Source organism: Trichomonas vaginalis, chromosome I (genome assembly GCF_026262505.1).
Source record: "Trichomonas vaginalis G3 chromosome I, whole genome shotgun sequence".
In the NCBI taxonomy this organism is placed as follows: Eukaryota; Parabasalia; order Trichomonadida; family Trichomonadidae; genus Trichomonas; species Trichomonas vaginalis.
The window spans coordinates 21,244,383-21,262,693 of NC_067203.1; the positions used below are offsets into that span (position 1 = coordinate 21,244,383).

The window sequence follows — 18,311 nt, forward strand, 5'->3', positions numbered from 1 at the left end:
TATTTTTCATTATTGAAATCTGCAAATAATTTACAAAAATGGAATGAAATGTTATATAAAATTCCTAAAGAGTCAACATTATAAAAATTCTACTTTATTCTTCAGAATAAGCCTGAATTAATGTGATCAATTGTTTTGACTTGCTATTTATGATAAATCAAAAGAGAATGATTGAGCGGGTATGACTATCAATGCATGAAGGCCTCCTTAATTGACAATTTCATGAGATCGCATGAAAGATCGGCATTATCTAAATAAAGTACCTTAATACATGCAAATTTGGATCAATTTTAAACAGAAACTGATCATTAATTATTTAAAATAGTACATTCTGAATATGTTTTTGTTTTCTGAGCGAATTGAAATAATTTCCCAAAATATTACAAAATACCGAAAGCATACCTTTATTTCGATTAAATAGATATATTTTGTTGTTGATACTGATGAATACTATAAAAGTAATATGGAATTATAAAAACAATCGGACAATAAAAAAGAATTGACATATGACTAACTATAGCTATATATCCTCATTGTGGCTAAGTCATCATTCAGCATGAAAATCTTTAAAAACTACCTGCTAAATTTTCAAATCTTGGAATCTTTTTTTATCTGACTAAAGTAAGTGTTATTTTCACATGCTTAACTTCTTATGTGCTTGTCTCCGATCTATATATCTATTTAATTATACTTTTAAAAAATTATTTGTATACTTTTTATTTATAAAAGTATATTTATTCGGTGGAGAAAGAAGATTTACTTATTATTAATAGTTGGAAAGCGTAAATAAAGAAATTCATATTCAAATATTCCATAATTATGAATTATAAATGTTTAATTCTTTGTATTAATGTCATCTTCGCAATCTGACACCAGGGTTTTCAAAATATTTTAAGGGTGCACCCGTATGTACGTTTATTTGAGAGGAGGAGGATTACCCTCTCAATTTTGAGGGATTCGTTAGTTTATTTTCTCGATGAATATGCAATAAAATTTGATTTTTACCTTATCAATATACTTCATATAATATACACATGTTCATGTAAAAACTTTTTTCCAAAATCCTCAGGAATTAAGGGATTTTTGAATTTTAAGAATTTTTTTCGAATTTTTTCGAGAAAAAAAATATTTTCAGAACAACCTTAACGGCTAAGATTTAGGAACAATGTTAAGTATCAAAAAGAAAGGAGGTCTGATATAGACAACATATATCGTTGAAGGTTGAAAAAATCTCTAATATTTGAGCCCAAAATTTCAAATTTTAATTTTTTGAAAAAAGAGGCCACCCGTATGTACGTTTATTTGAGAGGAGGAGGATTATATTTTTGAAAGGGTGAAACATTATGAATATGTTAATTATATAATAATATGTATTATTATAAAAAAGAAAAAATAAAGCACGTTAAAATTTTTCTTTCTTGATTTTTTACAAAATCTACTTAGAATTATGCAAAATATGACTAAATAATTATAAATTTCAAGTTAAAGTTTAATTTTGATAAATAATTTAAATTTCAAAATATCAAGTTCAGTTCGACTATGTATGTAGTAATTCCTCAATAAAGTGCCAAAACCCTATTAAAATATATGAACATTTTCAACATTTTAATGTTTTTATTTAAAAATTTGATGGAATATGAGCTTCAAACAATTATTATGTAAATAAAAATAATTAAATATATGTATTTATTAGTATTACAACCGTAGTAAGTCGATTCTTCCTTTCTTCTACTGAGGTTTGAATTTGATTTCGAATTGTAAAGAGATTCAAAGGGAAAATACTAGCGGATAAAAACTACCTCTGTGAAAGGGTCATAATGGAGTCAAGTTGTATTTTTTGATATTTTTTGCTTTTCGAGCCTAAATAGGTAGCCAAGATAATGCCCAAAAATAAGGTTCTAAATTCTGAAGTTTACACGATCCTCTCGTGTGCACCCTTAATTCCCTGAACTTTTTCGTAGCATAACTATTATCGGATGAACTGTCCTTATATTCATCTCCAAAATAATCAGTATATTTAAAGTTATTTTCTGCTCCACAAAGTCCAGAAGAAAGGTGTGATAATTCGTTGTATAAATTGTTTATAGAATTTGTTATTGTTACACTTGATGTTTCTCCATCGTAATCACAATTTTTGATTGTAACTGAACTTGATGAATATAAAGAAAATGTTTGTTGACAATTATTTTTAATTGAACAAGATTCAAATGTAACTGTTGCTCGATTTAAATAAAAACATTGATTATTAGCATTGTTTCTAATGATATTACATAAATAAAATTGATGTAAAGATTTACTCCAAAAATAAAAACATTAAGTGTTTGCATTGTTATTAATGAAAGATGTTTGGCTGATGTTGTATTTCTTTGAAGAAACAATATGAAGTGAAACATCTTCATTACATTTGTTATTTGTTATGTTATTTCGTGAAAAACTTAGATTTCCTTTTTCTAAATAACAAATTGATTTCCCTTTTTCTGTATCTCCACAATCAAAGACTGTTGAATCTTCAAGAATGTTTTTGTTGTTTGAATTTTCTATGTTTGAATATAAAAATATTCCTTCTAATGATGATTCTGATGATAATATTGGTATAGATTTTGTAGCACATGTTCGATATATAACACAATTTCCTTGTTTAGAATAAACTGTTGAAGATGGAGTTTTTGTGCCATTGAATCCAGAAATAGAAATTAGAAGTCTTGTATCCGTTTGTTCGTCTTCGTTTATATTAACAACAACTTCTTCAAATCCATTGAAGAAACATGCTGTAACATGATAATTTCCTTCTTTTGTTTGACTAAATACTTCACTTTTAGTGTGATATTCTGGGATATTTTCGTTTCCATAATAATGTTTCCAAATGTCAATGTTTGGAGCAGAGTCGAAGAATAGCCTCAGAATGTGATTTGTTTTAGTATACTCCATTATGATATATCAAATAATTCGAACATAAATTTGGTTTGTAAAAGATAGAATCGCTTTCATCGGATATGAGCATAAAATTATTTAAGTACATCATTGTTGAATTTAAATTGTAAATGCCATTAATTTGAACTGGGTATTTACTTATAATGTCGAACGTTACTCCAAAAATGAATTTAACGTTAATTATTTTTGTTGTTTATTTTATTATTGTAATTCACAATTAATCTATATATATTAAATTGTCACTTTTGTAAAAACGATAGGTATTGAATGCATTTAGCGGTTTTTGATTTTGAAAGAATTTTGAAAATGCACCTTAAATTAATAAATTATGAGGGTCTGTGAAAAATCTAGAGAATTCTCTAAACTGTAAGATAAGGTTTTCAGATGTCCAATTGAGATGTATCTTAATCTGGAATTCAGATCACTTCACTAAAAAAATAGGATAGTTAATCGATATTGACCAAAGCGCACAAGTAATCTGATAATATAATTGAGAAACCACATAGAATTAATTAAATTGATTTAGGAAAAAGACGAGACTTTCAAAGAAAGGTGGCATTTTTCCAGAATGTTCCTTCCTTGGAAAAAGCGTAACTTTCGAGGGTGGGATCAATTTTACTTATAATGTCGAACGTTACTCCAAAAATGAATTTAACGTTAATTATTTTTGTTGTTTATTTTATTATTGTAATTCACAATTAATCTATATATATATTAAAAAAAATAGTTTCTGAAAAGTATCAAATATTTAAAAAAAAAACATTTGTCTTAGAACAAATCCAAACTTTTTTTTTCAAATATTTGCATTCAAACGGAAATTTCAGAAATATACTACTATTTGTTTACTGAGTGTATATTTCATAAGTCCGAAAATCAACAACTTTATTCTCACAAAAATTGTGGAATACGAATAGAATTCGAAATTTCGAAAAATCTAAGATAAAATACCTTTGTAGATGTAGCTACGATATTCCTCTGAAAAATTGTTAAAGTGTCACTTTCCAAAAAAATTTATGGACAGTAACAAGCCAGATTTCGAGCCGCAGTTTCACCGTAATGCGTTCCTCGAAGTTCTTGGCGAATTCAAACCTTTCATCATAATGCTCGCTTCGTGCTTGACAGGAATGTTCCTTCTCTACCGCGCGCATGTTCATTCGTGCTCTTTCCTCGGCCAGATTATTCTTTACTTTACGGGATGCGTACTACTTCTTCCTTCATTATTGTTATTTTTTATGCTCTATCAAGATCTCTTGAAGCCACGTAATATTGTTTTTTACGCCGAAAGCCAAGAAGGCTCGGAAGCTAACCATGAAACTGTATAAATTTATAAATAAACTGTTCTGTCTGTATTTTGTTTAGGAAAATATTACGCTTTTTTACCTAAATTTTTTTCAGCCATATAATTTTTCGTGTAAAACCCCACACATTTGAATTTATTAATGTTACCTCATTTATATGACAATAATTTATGATTATCTCATTAATTTTTCCAGATGGTTTTTTATCAGTACTTTTGAATGAAAATTCCAATAAATACAAGACTGAGAACTCATATCAATTGATTTTAGGCCAGAGATAATCTGATCATGGATAGAACTGATAATGGAGCTCTATTGTATCATGGAAATGCAATCATTCTTGAAATCTCATTCAAATTAACTTCAATTTTCTGCTCAAAGTGATCATATTATAGAAATTTCAAAAGCAGAGAAAGTACGTCGGTATTTGAAGAGACCGAACCATTGAAATAGAAAAAATAAGAAATTGTATTTTGAATTATTTTTTTCTTTATTGTAATTGAAATAAAAAGAATTACGATTGTCGAAACATGACTGTATTATATTTAGGATAAAGATTTAGGCATCCCATTCCTGCTTGTTTTCCCACTCTTCGTTTGTGGCACCAGCCTTGATTTCAGCCTTTGGAACGGCAGCGTTGATGATAGCGCCTTCCTCGGAGACTGTCTCTTCACCTTCTGCTTCAAGAGCCTCGGCGATCTTGGCTTCATCAGCAGCATCACGGTAGAAGAAGAGATCTGGAAGGACAGACCACTCCTGTGTGCGTGTAAGGGCACCACGGAGGCGGAGAACCTCACGTGTGAGGAGCCACATTACAAGACCCATGGAGTTTTTGTTCTTTGTGTTGCATGGGATGACGCAGTCAACGTAGTCGAGGTGAGCATCTGTATCGCAAAGAGCAATGCATGGGATGTTAGCGTAGGCGGCTTCGTGAACGGCCTGGGAGTCTGTGTTTGGATCGCAGACGATCATTAGGCGTGGTTCGCAGAAGTTCTTGATGGAGTAGTTTGTGAAGAGACCTGGTGTGAAACGCTGCTCAACGTAGTTAGCGCCAAGGAATTCGGCGAATTTGTGGACAGCACGTGTACCGAAGGACTTTGTGGAGATGGCAAGAACATCCTTTGGTTCTTCAACGGCGTAGATCATACGAGCAGCAAGTTTGATCTTCTCGTATGTCATGGCGAGGTTGATAACATGTGTTCCATCCTTTCTGCATGTGAAGACGTATGGCTTCATTCCGAAGGAAAGATTTGTGGAGCCGAGGTAAACCTTAGCAGCAAGCATCATCTTGATCACGGCTTCGCGATCAGCAGCGGCAGCAGAAGACATTAGAAAAAAAGGGCCGACCATACTATTTCAAAATCAGAAGTTAGGCCAAAAAAATCTTGAAATTCAAAATAAACTGCATTAATATATTTGTTATATGGAAAATTATATAAATAATAATGAAATGGAATTCAAAAATGGGATTTTAAATTCCGTTTTGATGAAAAATCCTGAAATCATGATCATTCCATTATGATAACTTTTAGATGTCACGATGTGATGATGGTTATCTAATTCATTATGGTTGTAATCGTTAATTAAAGGTATTTTTAAAAATGTTAACATTAAAAGCATTCATCAATCATGCCTTCCCTTAACATAGGAGTGAATATGATAATACTAAGTTATTTTATAATAAAACTTATATATTTATCACTTAAATCTAAAATTAATTTGATGACAGTTTTTGTGATACTAAGCAATAGCTACAACGAAATCTATGGGAGCTTAATGAGCATGATATTTAAATCAAAAAGTGAAAATTAGCCCTGACCAAACCAACATTTATCCACTGTTTTAACTTTTCAAGTCAATCAGTTTTTGATGTTTTTTATTAAAATAGCAACTTAAATACATTAAAAATTGCTTCAATTTAAGTTATTTGACTTTAATTGATCTGAATTTCTATAAACTTACGATTGTTTTATTAAATTTTGTTAGAAAATGGGCTAAGAAATTGTTTTGTACGTTGATTTGTTTGAGTCGCGTGAAAATTTTCGTCATTTTGATGTGGCAAGTGTCATTTTCATTAAATAATCTATATGATGACTGAAATCAAGAAAAAATTGAAATTGGATATAACGGTTTTCTAATCAAATTGGGAGTCGCGTTAAATATAATTTAACTTAAATTTGATTTACATCCTAAATCATACATATATTAAATTCAATTGATTCAGAAAAAATATAAATCAAAAATCACGAATGACAGCTCCTTATCAAGATGATAGTGCTGCCGTTCCCCAAGGAAATAGTCCAGAAGTTCAGCCAGTAATTCCTTTCATCCAACCACAAGTGCAGCAAAATCCACAATTGCAATGTTACCCTCAAATTCAAGGATATGTACCTCAGCCACCTGGAGGTATGGCTCAGGCACCTCCACCACCACCTCCGCCTGGTTGGGTACCTCCACCACCACCAGGATGGACACCACCACCAAATTATCGTATGGAAGATTACATTCCAAGAGATTACAATCCAGAAACATATCATTATGAGCAGCACTATCAAGAATTCCCACAATATCAACAACAACCATTAATTGGCTCAAATGTTATTCAACAACCAGTAATGGTACTACCAGATGGAAGAGAAATCAAGCCAGAACCAGATCAAAGTACATGGTATACAGTCACATTTGAAGAGACAAAATATACCGCATATTGGAACAGCTATGAATCATTCGAACCTAAGAACTACAGAGAAAACTCAACACATGAGAAGAAATGGAATGATTGGCCATTTGCCATTATATTCCTTATTGTATTTTTGATCAACATTATTCTTGGTATTATTGGTATGACGAAGATTTCAGATTACCAAGGACCTTCTTTGAACAAAAAAGCACTTGCTTCCAGCACTGATGATGACCCCTACTCCTACGCCAATGCTGTTCTCGATGATTTTGGGACTGCTATGAAGAAAGGCCTATTTTCTGCAATTGGCTATGCATTGCTTTTCAATGTTCTTCACGGTTTATACGCGATATTCTTACCATCAGTTTACATCAAGTTTTCATTTGTTATACCATTCATATTGACACTAATTGTATGTGTTATTCTCACAATTATTACAAAGATTTGGTATTGCATGATTCCTGCAGGCATTGATCTAATATTTACTCTTTGTTGCTGCTACTGTTTCCACAGTTTACTTCCACTTGCAATCTCTATTTTCAAGCAGGCAATAAAGGTTACACTCAAGTATCCTGGTCTCATTCTCGCCAACGTTGTACAGGGAATCATTACAGCTGCTTATATAATTTTCATGGTGTGTGAAATTATTGGAACCTTCTGTGCAGGTTGGAATTTCGTAGCTTACATTTGGGTTATTTTCTCCGCTTATTGGTTCACTTATACAAATAAATTCGTGGAAATTTTAATTACTGCAGGTGTCGCAGGAACACATTATTTCCTTCTTGATACAGAATACATGCCAAAGTCACCAACACTTGAATCCACAAAGCGCGCAACAACAACATCATTTGGATCAGCATGCAAGGGTGGTTTGATTGTTGCTATCATTGAACTTCTTGAATATTTAGCTGAAAACACCGATGGCGGTTGTCTTAGGTGCATTGCTCTTTGCATTTTGTGCTGCTTAAGATCAATCGTTGAAATTATCACTCATTACGGTTTGATCTATTGCGCTTTATATGGTATTCCATACTGGGATGGTTGCAAGAGATTCATTGAAGCAACTAAAACACATGCCTTCAGAACTCTTCTTGATGGCGTACTCATTAGATATTGCATGAGCTACACAATTCTTGTGTTTGCAATTCTTTTGTTCATCGTTGGTTTCGCAACTGCCATCAGTTTCTCAGATTATATGTTCTTAAGTTTGATGTGTGGTCTCGAATGCCTATTGTTCTTCTCCCTCGTTATTGAAATCATTTGTGGTAACTTCTGCACAATTTGTGATACACTTTTCGTATGTTTCGGAGAGTGCCCATTCAGAATGAAAGTTATTGATAACGAATTTTACGAATTAACTTGGAAAGAGATATGGTAGTAAAAAATTAAGTTTATTTTTAATAACCTCATATTTTTATTCATCATAACTCTGATTTCCTTTAAAATCGAGATAAAAAATCTAAATTTTCATTTATTAAATCAGGATGGTAACAAAACTTTGCGGCTAATTTGCTACCATTTTTGAAAGTTGTTTTTGGCATCCCCCATAGTTAGAGGGGACTTGGGTCTTTCAAAAATTTAATCACTCTGCTTTCCAAGAGCTCCAGAGCTCCCAACCCTACGAGATGCGGCTATTGAACTCCTGAATCTGTATCAACAGAGACCATTTTCCATTGGACGGCTGATGATCAGAAGATGGAGGCAGTCATTCTGCCTCATCAGGAGCTCTAGTATTCCCATTTATCGATTAGGAACTATGAATCTTTTAATTTTCTATTAATTATAGCTTGTACCCAAGTTATTCATTTTCAAAATAATAATTATTTGGACTCAATCCAGAAATCTTATATAATTGGAACTATATTATATTTCTCTAGAGTTCCAATGATCTTCCCCCAGAGTTTGATTTAACCCTCACTAAAAAATATCTTTACGTTGTCAAAAAAATTGAAATCTGACACATTACAACTTTACAAAACTATTTTTGTAAAAAACACTAATGAAATCTGTATATAAATGAGAATCATTTCTAATATTTCCTATCAGCATGTTTATAAGATTAACATCCACTTTATTTCATAATATCTTATAGATTTGGCCATTTTATTGTTACTGAGTCATTTTATGAAATTTTTGTGATGATATATGTATTTTGCATTAAATATGGATACGATAATCATGGAAAAATTTAAAATTAGATTTGATGGTTTAGTACTCAATTTGAAAGTCGCAAGAAATTATTTTTAGTTAAACTCTCTCTATTTCATAATGTCTTGTAAATTTGGACCTTTTTATCGTTACTGTGGCATTTTTTCAATTATCTTTGCCATTATTTATAAAATTTTTGGGATTGTATATGCATTTTGCATTTGGTAATGAATGCGATAACTGAAATCACTAAAAAAATTAAAATCGGAGTTAACGGTTTAGTTCTCAAAATGAAAGTCGCAAGAGATTTTTCTAGTGAATTTCTCTGGATTTTATAATGTCTTATCGATTTGAGCTTTTTTTATTGTCAAGGAGTCATTTTATTAATATTTTTTGGATGATATATGCACTTTTCATTAACTATATGAATCGATAACTTAAATCAACTGAAAATTTAAAATTAGCTTCGGCGGTTTAGTTCTCAAATTGAAAGTCGCAAGAGCTTTAATTTTAGTTAAATTTGATTTATACCTTATAACATGCTTATATTATTTCAATTAGTTCAGAATTATTTGTCAAGTATTATAAAAGTAAAAAGTAAAAACTCATAATGACATCTCCGTATCAAGAAGATAGTGACTCCAATCCTAAAGAAGAAAACCATCCATCAAGTCCTTACACACAACCACAGAATCAGCAAAATTCACAACCACAAGAGTATCCTCAAATTCAAGGATATGCACCGCCGCCACCTGGAGGTATGGCTCAGGCACCTCCACCACCACCTCCGCCTGGTTGGGTACCTCCACCACCACCAGGATGGACACCACCACCAAATTATCGTATGGAAGATTACATTCCAAGAGATTACAATCCAGAAACATATCATTATGAGCAGCACTATCAAGAATTCCCACAATACCAGCAACAGCCATACAACGGCGAATTCTATATTCCGCAACCAGCAATGGTGACAGCAGATGGAAGAGAAATCAAGCCAGAACCAAATCAAAGTACATGGTATGCAGTTACATACGAAGAAACGCAATATACCACATACTGGAACAGTTATGAATCTTTCGAACCTCAGAACTACAGAGAAAACTCAACCCATGAGAAGAAATGGAACGATTTGCCATACGCTATTATATTCCTTATAGTCCTCTTGATCAACATTATTTTTGGTATTGTTGGTATGGTCAAGGCCGGCAATTTCCAAAAAGGATTTGCATATAACCGACAAGGACTTGCTTATGGCGACGATGATAGTAATTCTACATACACATATAGAAGTTTCGATGACTGGCAGACTGCTATGAAGAAAAGCGTATTTTCTGCAATCGGTTATGCATTACTTTTCAATGTTCTTCACGGTTTATACGCAATATTCTTGCCAGCAGTTTACATCAAGCTTGCTTTTGTTATACCATTCATATTGACACTAATTGTATGTGTTATTCTCACAGTTATTACAAAAATCTTTTATTGTATGATTCCTGCAGGTGTTACCCTATTATTGACTGCCATTTGCTGCTGCTGTTGCTACAATGAACTTCCAATTGCTATCTCCGTATTTAAAGTGGCAACAAGGGTTACACTCAAGTATCCTGGTCTCATCCTCGCCAATATTGTACAAGGAATTATTATAGATGTTATTACAATTTTCGTAGTATTCGAAATTATTGGAATCTTCTGCATAGGTTGGAATTATGTAGCTTACATTTGGGTTATTTTCTCCGCTTATTGGTTCTATTATACAAATGAATTCGTAGAAGTTTTAATTACTGCAGGTGTCGCAGGAACACATTATTTCCTTCTTGATACAGAATACATGCCAAAGTCACCAACTCTTGAATCCACAAAGCGCGCAACAACAACATCATTTGGATCAGCATGCAAGGGTGGTTTGATTGTTGCTATCATTGAACTTCTTGAAGATGCAGCTGAAGATTCTGACAATGGTTGTATTAAGTGCATTGCTCTTTGCATATTATGCTGCTTAAGGTATATCATTGAAATTATCACTCATTACGGTTTGATCTATTGTGCTTTATATGGTATTCCATTCTGGGATGGCTGCAAGAGATTCATTGAAGCTGCTAATACACATGCTTTTAGAACTATTTTCGACGGCGTGATTATTAGATATTGCATGTCCTACACAATTCTTGTGTTCGACATTCTATTGTTCATTGTTGGCTACGCTACATCTCGAAGGTTCACAAATGATATATTCTTAAATATACTTTGTGGAATCGAATGCATCATGTTCTTCTCCGTCATTATTCAAACCATTTGTGGTAACTTCTGCACAATCTGCGATACACTTTTCGTATGCTTCGGAGAATGCCCATTCAGAATGAAAGTTATTGATAACGAATTTTATGAATTAACTTGGAAAGAGTTATGGAAGTAAAAAATTCATTTTAATAATTTCATATTTTTGTTCATCAAAATTCCAATTCTCTTCGATTAAAGCTGTACAAACGAGAATCATATCCAATATTGCATATTGGAGTAAGATTAAATTACCAAATTTTGAAATCGAATTTTGTTTATAAGATTAAATCACCAAGCACTTTCAATACGCTTCAACACTCAAGGGATATGTGTTTTTCTGACATAAAAATGAAAAAACATAGTCTGGACATGCAAACTTGGTATGTTTGGAGAAATTCACCAAGGAGAACTTCATTCAGGTGTCAAAAACAATTGCTTACAATCAAAAAATCCTCGAAGATTTTAAATATTGATATCTATTTTCATCAATCACTTAATGTCCATTGTTTACAGTTAATGGCATTGCATATCATTAAATTCTAAAATATTTGAACATACTATGAATCGTTTTTGAAACTTATCAAAGTTTCACACAATTTAATAATACTCCAACTATCATACACAGCAATTATTACCGTCATCTCATTATAAGAAGAAATGATCAATAAGATCTAAGATCTAACGAATTATTTACCCAATTCGAAAAATATTTTTAATAATAAATCCTTATTTGTGCATATTTTATACGTAATTGTAGAAAGAAAAAGAGGTAAGTGTTAAATCTAAAAATACCTTAAAGCAGTCTAATCAATAAACAATTTGGTTTTTTAACATCGAATTTTGCTTGTCTTGGGCCATATTTTTCTTTTAATTTTTCATAATACGATAAATCATATGCGTTATCAAGTAAAATATGGATATTTTAGAAGATCATTATATATCACGAAAGTTATTCTATGTGTCCATACACATTATTACTATACTTCATATGTCAAGCATAATGAGAACAATTTTGGTCGATAGATTTGTTCCCAATGAAGTTTTTTTTCCCCTTTTAGGCACAAGTCAAAGTCAATGCGAAATGTTTGAATATGATGTATTTATTGTTGCTTTCATATACTCGTATTTAATTTTAATTAGCTTTGACTTGCCTATTGAGTGCATGGTTACGGAAGAACATTATATCGATAATCCTTTACCTGAAATCGATGTTCTCAAGTTAATAGTAAAGCATTTAAATTGGCTTGACTACAGTTATTTGGTGAGCAAGATAAGAGAAGCAAACTGGTCCAAATGTGAATTATGCAATATTAGTTTCCAAAAATCAGGAGCTTCAAGTACCCCACGAGATCTAGTGTTAGGTATGGGTTATGGGAAATCTGTTCGATCATATATTACCTTTGTAAGAACGCTAAGATCAGTTAATTGCAAAGCAAGTGTCATAATACTTACAGATAATAAATTATATACCTCCTTCAATGAAAATGAAAGGAAGGCACTTGATAACTGCGGTGCAATTCTGATTTCGGTTGGATATTTGAGACCTTATAAATCATGTGAAACAATAACGACAAGGCACATAGTTATGGGTGCTTTTTTAAAGTTCTATAGGGCATTGTTTGATAGAGTGATTGTTACTGATTTACAAGATACATTATTCCAGATGGACCCATTTTTAGATTCATTCCCTCGTACAAACTCATATGGAACGTATGAGAATGATATGCTTGTGAGCAACCCGATTAATAACCGTTGGATACGAGAAACAGATCCAAAATATTCATATGAAAAATATAAAGGCAAATATATCATGAATGCTGGATGCTTATACGGCTCAGCGAGAGCAATGGCCGATTTATATGAAAGTTATATTAACCTTAGTTATTGGTTTAGTTATCCAACGAAAACACTTGATCAGCCGCTTCTTAATTTAATGTTCTACGATGGATTGCTTGCACCTTCATTTAAAAGAGATCTAAAGGGCGAAATTATGATATCTGCAACATATTGGTACTTCAAGAATGAAATGACTAAAGATGGTCTTTTCCAACTATCTTCGGGAGGAACTCCAAGAGGCATTCATCAATACAATAGAATTTGTTTCATAAATGCGAAGATTCAAGAACTATGTCCACCACTGGGAGATTGGCATAGAGATCCTTATGGAAACTATGAACACGTGCTTCAGGGTTGCTGAAGGAATATATTAGAATTACCGGTATTTAGTTTAGGAAGATGCATAAATATAATAAATAAAGTTTGCTACTTTGTAGTGAACTTGCATTATACTTGTTTAATAAAAGATATATGTTTATCATAAATTCATTGAGGTTCTTTTTTGATATTGCACAATCAGGATCTTTGATATTGTCATATGACAGTATATTTTGATGAAATATTTCATTGTGCAAATATGAATGAAAAAGATGCATCAGGAGAAAATGTTTTCATTAGACAATAGTTGATGCTTTTTCTTTCAAGCAGTGCAAATAGCAATGAAAATGAAATAACTCCTCGTAAAGCAAGATTTAACCTTTTGATTTATACCGCAGCTCCTTCTTTCGCAAAGCAAATGTCAATCCTTGTAGAAAATTCATAGGATAAAAAGAAAAAGTAATGTCATTTTGCATATAAAAACATTATAATTTATTCTGAGTAAATTAATATAAAAACAAGGAAAGATAAGATATTTTGATTAGAGAAAGTATTTCTTATTTTACATGTGAGAACAATTGCTTCATCAAAAAGAGATATGCGAACGAAACCATTTCCATGGTGTCCTGTTTCGTAATAATCAGTGTTGGATGTGTTATAAAAAATCTCTTTGTTTTTGAATGGCCTATGAATCCATGGTAAAGGAATTTGGCCGAGGCCATCAATCATTTCTGTTCCAAAGAAACTAAGGTTACTATAATGAACAGGCTGTCCTGTGTGAGTAATGTTATCGAATGATGATGAATCATTTGAAATCGCATCACAACCTGGATGGCCAGAAATAAATGATGAGCCACCTGTCGAAGCGCCCAAATAATTAACCGAACAACCTGCATAATATCCATTACCTGCAACACCACCCCAATCATTTGTTTCATTAATATACCCTGCAATACCAAAATGCCCAGGAATTGGATTTGATGTATAGTCAGATGCAACATATGAAATATTGCCAGGGGATATTTGAGTTGCGCCATTTAAAATAAATGCAATATCTCCGCCAAACTCTGTGGAACTCTTGTATGATGTCGAATTAATTGCAGTTAATCCTCCTGCATGAGATTTTGTTGATTGAAGGCGTTCAGAAGATCCTCCTGATGCGGCAACCATTATGCGGCTCTTTAATGATTCAAAATCATAAAAATCTCCATCAATTAATCTGATATCTGTGGATCCTCCTGAAATTTTGCCATTTGACGTTGCGGCATATGGAGGCACACTATTATATCGGCCATTATTCCTGCCAATATATAAATAAATTGTTGTTGATTTCTTTATTTCGATAAAGCCTTTTGTGTATGCACCATTTCCGTTGTTTCCTGATGATCCCCAACATTCGATTTTGTATATTGCAGGTTGGAGATTGACTTCATAATTTGTACAATTATTTGCATCAGTGCATGGATAGCCAAAAAGGAAGGAAGAACGACTTTTAGTGACATTTTCAGTTCCATATGCACTATCAAGGCTGTATTGTATATATTGATTCATGATCTATAAAATACAAAGAAAATAGACAATTACTCTTGTATTAAGCGTTCATACTTCGAGTATGCGAAGCAAAATTCGCAAGAGATACATAGGTTGCTGAGTCATTTGTAACTTTATGTGGAATTACTTTTAAATTTATGAATTTAATAATTGATTTTAAACAAAATTTGCTTAAATAAAGCCTATTATGGGCTTATTGTCAATAGAAGATTAAAATTTGACATTGTAAACTTCAACAAAAATGGAGGATCCAATTTCTGTGTACAAAATTCTCCAGGATCAGTTTAATGACGACCTCAAGAAGTCATTTCTAGAGATGCAGAAAATGAAGCAGACAATTGGCGGTGATTCGTCCTTCTGTTCCGCTGTTATGACATCTTTTCAATATAAAATTCGACCTGTGTTTAATTCAGTCATAGAAGAACTGGTTGAAAGTTATAAGAATGCGGCTACTCTCACCATGAAACTGGATGATATGGCTGCTCAAAGAGAAATTTACTTGAATTCTTACGAAACGATTTCTAAATACTATAAAGGAATGGGAGAACAATACAGAAAGCTTTGGAATGCAGCAGCAATGTCATTGAAGATAGCTTATGACTCAATTCAAGCTCACAAAACAACTTATACAAATAATATTCAAATGCGTGCGAAATATGACCAAATAGCTCGCGAAAATAATACACTCAAAAGGAGAGTGAAATTCTACCATGAACAAATGGAAGAAATGTACAGCAACGACGATAAATTTACAAATACAAAAGAAGCTGTCTTATTACTTAAAGCAACAGCTGAAAATAAAAATGAAAAGTTACAAAGAGAGTTCAAACAGCAGATTTATAACCTTTGCGCTGAAAAAGAAACAATTGAACAACAATTTCAAGAAAAAGAACTTGAATCGAACAAAAAGATATTAGAACTCGAACTCACATCAAAGGACTTACGTTCTCAGATCGAAACAATTCAAAATACATGTAAAAATTTGAATGAAAATTTAGAACATAAAAATCAAGAATTAAATCAAATGTCAGATGTCATTGCAATAAATACAACACTTGAGAACGCCATACAAGAGCTTTGTCTTCATTTTTCTTTCATAAAATTCGATGGTCACCAATTTGACTGCAAACTCGAAGATTTTACCAAGGATAACATCGCCCAGTTTGAACATGACAATCTCCGCAAGCAAAATGCTAAACTTACCTCTGCAAATTCAGAATTAAGAAGAAAAATTTCTGAATTACGCACTTCGAACGAAGAACAAACGAAGAAATTAACACAGGACCACAGTGATGAGAACAGGGCCAAGGATCACCGTATAAATTCTCTTGAAAACAGCCTGAATCAGATAAATCGCGAAAAAATCGATCTCCAGAGCAGATTGTCCGACCTCCAGATCGATAAAAAGAAAGCTGATTCGACCATTGCTGATCTCAACGACCAAATTCTGACTTTGAAGCAGAGAATTCAGCAAACAAAGGATCGCGAGGTCAGAATCAACTCCAGGAACGAAGACAGAGAGCAGCAGTTATCAATATTGAACTTCCGCAAGGCAGGACCCCTCGTAAACATGTTTTCTCCAAATAATGCGTTTTCTGATATCGCGTTAAAGGAATCCAACGATCTCCTTAGGAAGCAGAAGCAAGAACTCGAACTCAAGATGGCGGAAATGCAAGCGAAAATGACGAAATTGGAATCTTTGGTTTCAGGAAATTCTTTGATTTCGGAATTGGAAGAAGCCAACAGGAAAATTGCTTCACTTGAAGCAACAGTGAATATTCTGAAGCAGAAAGATACGCTTGTGAAGAAGGCAAAAGAAAGAATTTCAGAATTAGAAGAAGAAAACAAGAAATTACAGGAACAAGCAGCTGCAAATGTTCAAATCAATCATCCTGAGCCAGAAGTTGATGATCCGGAGATGGTTGTAAGAACTGCAGACGCAAAATTAGAAGAAATTAATGAAATTGAAGAAGAAAGCAAACAAAACGAAGAACCTGAACAAAAACAAGAGGAAGAAACTGTTCAACATGAGCCAGAACCAGAACAAAAAGAAAATACTGAAGAAAAAGAACAAATTCAAGAAGAATCAAAAGAAAATGTTGAAGAACATAAAGAAGAAGCACAAGAAGAGTAAGAAAAAGAACAGCCAGTTGTAGAAGAACCAAAACAAGAAGAATCTGCTGAAAAAGAAGAAATTCAGCAGGAACAAACAAATGTTTAAATATTTTTTTTATTGTTTTAATATAAAGTATTGATTTATAGAAAAGAAAACATTATGTTTAGAAAGAAATATCGACATTTTAAAAAAAAATGAAATCTATCACAAAGTTTCGCCCAAAATCCCTAAAAATTTGGGTGAAATGATATCTATCGTTGTTTCGCCCCACTTTGTAAATTCCCGCTCGGAACAACTTATTACTTCCTGACAATCTCTTATTTTTTTTTACATTCAAACTTTATGTTCCGATTTCTAAGGTGAAGAGTTAATATTTTTGGTCTGTAAAAAGTTATTATAAAACTTTATATAGTACCTAATGTGGCTGTCATACTTTTTTGTTATTAATACTAAGTCACATCCTGATAACATGAGAAGATGTCAGAAGGAGGTAAGTGCACTTTATAGAAAAGAAAACTTTATATTTAGAAATGATTTCTAGAGAATGCATGTCCGGATCAAAATTTTACATGCATCAGAACATGAGAATTTTCTCTGCATTTAGTTTAGAAAACCTAAACACATGAATTTTTATATTATTGATGACTCATACTATCTCTCTAGAATCGAATACATTCGTAAACATCATTATTTTATTATTAATATATGAGTGATTTTCACCCAGCCAATACAGATATCACATTTTCCACAGTTTTACATGTAGAGTTATCTCAATTATTAATTTCATATAGATTAAATGTTTAATACTATTTAATGTTTGTTTTTCCCATTGTGATTATTTGTTTTATATATGTATTGAAAGCAGAGTTTGACTTCCAATCTGGACCTAGTTTTGCAAAAGCATCCATCTTTTCTCCCAAATTTACTTTCTCAATTATGTTGAAAATTAAATTCATCTTCTTTGCTTTTTCAAAGTATTCTTGTGATTTGTTATGGAAACTAGGATCCAATGGATCATAAGTACGTGCAAACTCTTGAAACTCTCTTAATTGTTGTGGGTCCTTTAAAACATCACCTGCGTTGATAATTATTTCTTCTAGAATTTGTTTCCAATTCAAATCAATGTTATCCTCCTCTTCCAACACTGTTTTTA

General features: G+C 32.3%; 8 protein-coding genes across 8 annotated transcripts, besides 1 other annotated feature; 5 read left to right on the top strand and 3 right to left on the bottom strand.

Annotated features, from left to right (window-relative positions):
• Positions 1 to 895: 895 nt before the first annotated feature.
• Positions 896 to 1,937: a mobile genetic element.
• A 395-nt stretch (positions 1,938 to 2,332) lies between these two features.
• TVAGG3_1024320 (uncharacterized protein) lies at positions 2,333 to 2,928 on the bottom strand (the record flags this gene model as incomplete). Its single annotated transcript, XM_001579032.2, has 1 exon — positions 2,333 to 2,928. A coding segment is annotated over one exon (596 nt), but the record flags the coding sequence as incomplete, so codon positions are not given.
• Positions 2,929 to 3,944: 1,016 nt separating this feature from the next.
• TVAGG3_1024330 (uncharacterized protein) lies at positions 3,945 to 4,291 on the top strand (the record flags this gene model as incomplete). Its single annotated transcript, XM_001579033.2, has 1 exon — positions 3,945 to 4,253. One exon carries the CDS (start codon positions 3,945 to 3,947, stop codon positions 4,251 to 4,253), a length of 309 nt encoding a protein of 102 aa, XP_001579083.1.
• A 404-nt stretch (positions 4,292 to 4,695) lies between these two features.
• On the bottom strand, positions 4,696 to 5,572 carry TVAGG3_1024340 (ribosomal protein S2, eukaryotic and archaeal form; the record flags this gene model as incomplete). Its single annotated transcript, XM_001579034.2, has 1 exon — positions 4,788 to 5,558. The coding sequence occupies one exon, from the start codon at positions 5,556 to 5,558 to the stop codon at positions 4,788 to 4,790; it is 771 nt and encodes a 256-aa protein (XP_001579084.1).
• A 906-nt stretch (positions 5,573 to 6,478) lies between these two features.
• TVAGG3_1024350 (choline transmembrane transporter protein) lies at positions 6,479 to 8,287 on the top strand (the record flags this gene model as incomplete). The annotated part of the gene is made up of 1 exon (XM_001579035.1): positions 6,479 to 8,287. One exon carries the CDS (start codon positions 6,479 to 6,481, stop codon positions 8,285 to 8,287), a length of 1,809 nt encoding a protein of 602 aa, XP_001579085.1.
• A 1,380-nt stretch (positions 8,288 to 9,667) lies between these two features.
• On the top strand, positions 9,668 to 11,473 carry TVAGG3_1024360 (choline transmembrane transporter protein; the record flags this gene model as incomplete). The annotated part of the gene is made up of 1 exon (XM_001579036.1): positions 9,668 to 11,473. The coding sequence occupies one exon, from the start codon at positions 9,668 to 9,670 to the stop codon at positions 11,471 to 11,473; it is 1,806 nt and encodes a 601-aa protein (XP_001579086.1).
• A 945-nt stretch (positions 11,474 to 12,418) lies between these two features.
• On the top strand, positions 12,419 to 13,534 carry TVAGG3_1024370 (nucleotide-diphospho-sugar transferases family; the record flags this gene model as incomplete). Its single annotated transcript, XM_001579037.1, has 1 exon — positions 12,419 to 13,534. One exon carries the CDS (start codon positions 12,419 to 12,421, stop codon positions 13,532 to 13,534), a length of 1,116 nt encoding a protein of 371 aa, XP_001579087.1.
• A 297-nt stretch (positions 13,535 to 13,831) lies between these two features.
• TVAGG3_1024380 (glycine-rich protein family) lies at positions 13,832 to 15,157 on the bottom strand (the record flags this gene model as incomplete). The annotated part of the gene is made up of 1 exon (XM_001579038.1): positions 13,984 to 15,042. The coding sequence occupies one exon, from the start codon at positions 15,040 to 15,042 to the stop codon at positions 13,984 to 13,986; it is 1,059 nt and encodes a 352-aa protein (XP_001579088.1).
• A 126-nt stretch (positions 15,158 to 15,283) lies between these two features.
• On the top strand, positions 15,284 to 17,713 carry TVAGG3_1024390 (A-type inclusion protein-related family; the record flags this gene model as incomplete). The annotated part of the gene is made up of 1 exon (XM_001579039.1): positions 15,284 to 17,176. One exon carries the CDS (start codon positions 15,284 to 15,286, stop codon positions 17,174 to 17,176), a length of 1,893 nt encoding a protein of 630 aa, XP_001579089.1.
• Between the last annotated feature and the right edge of the window lie 598 nt (positions 17,714 to 18,311).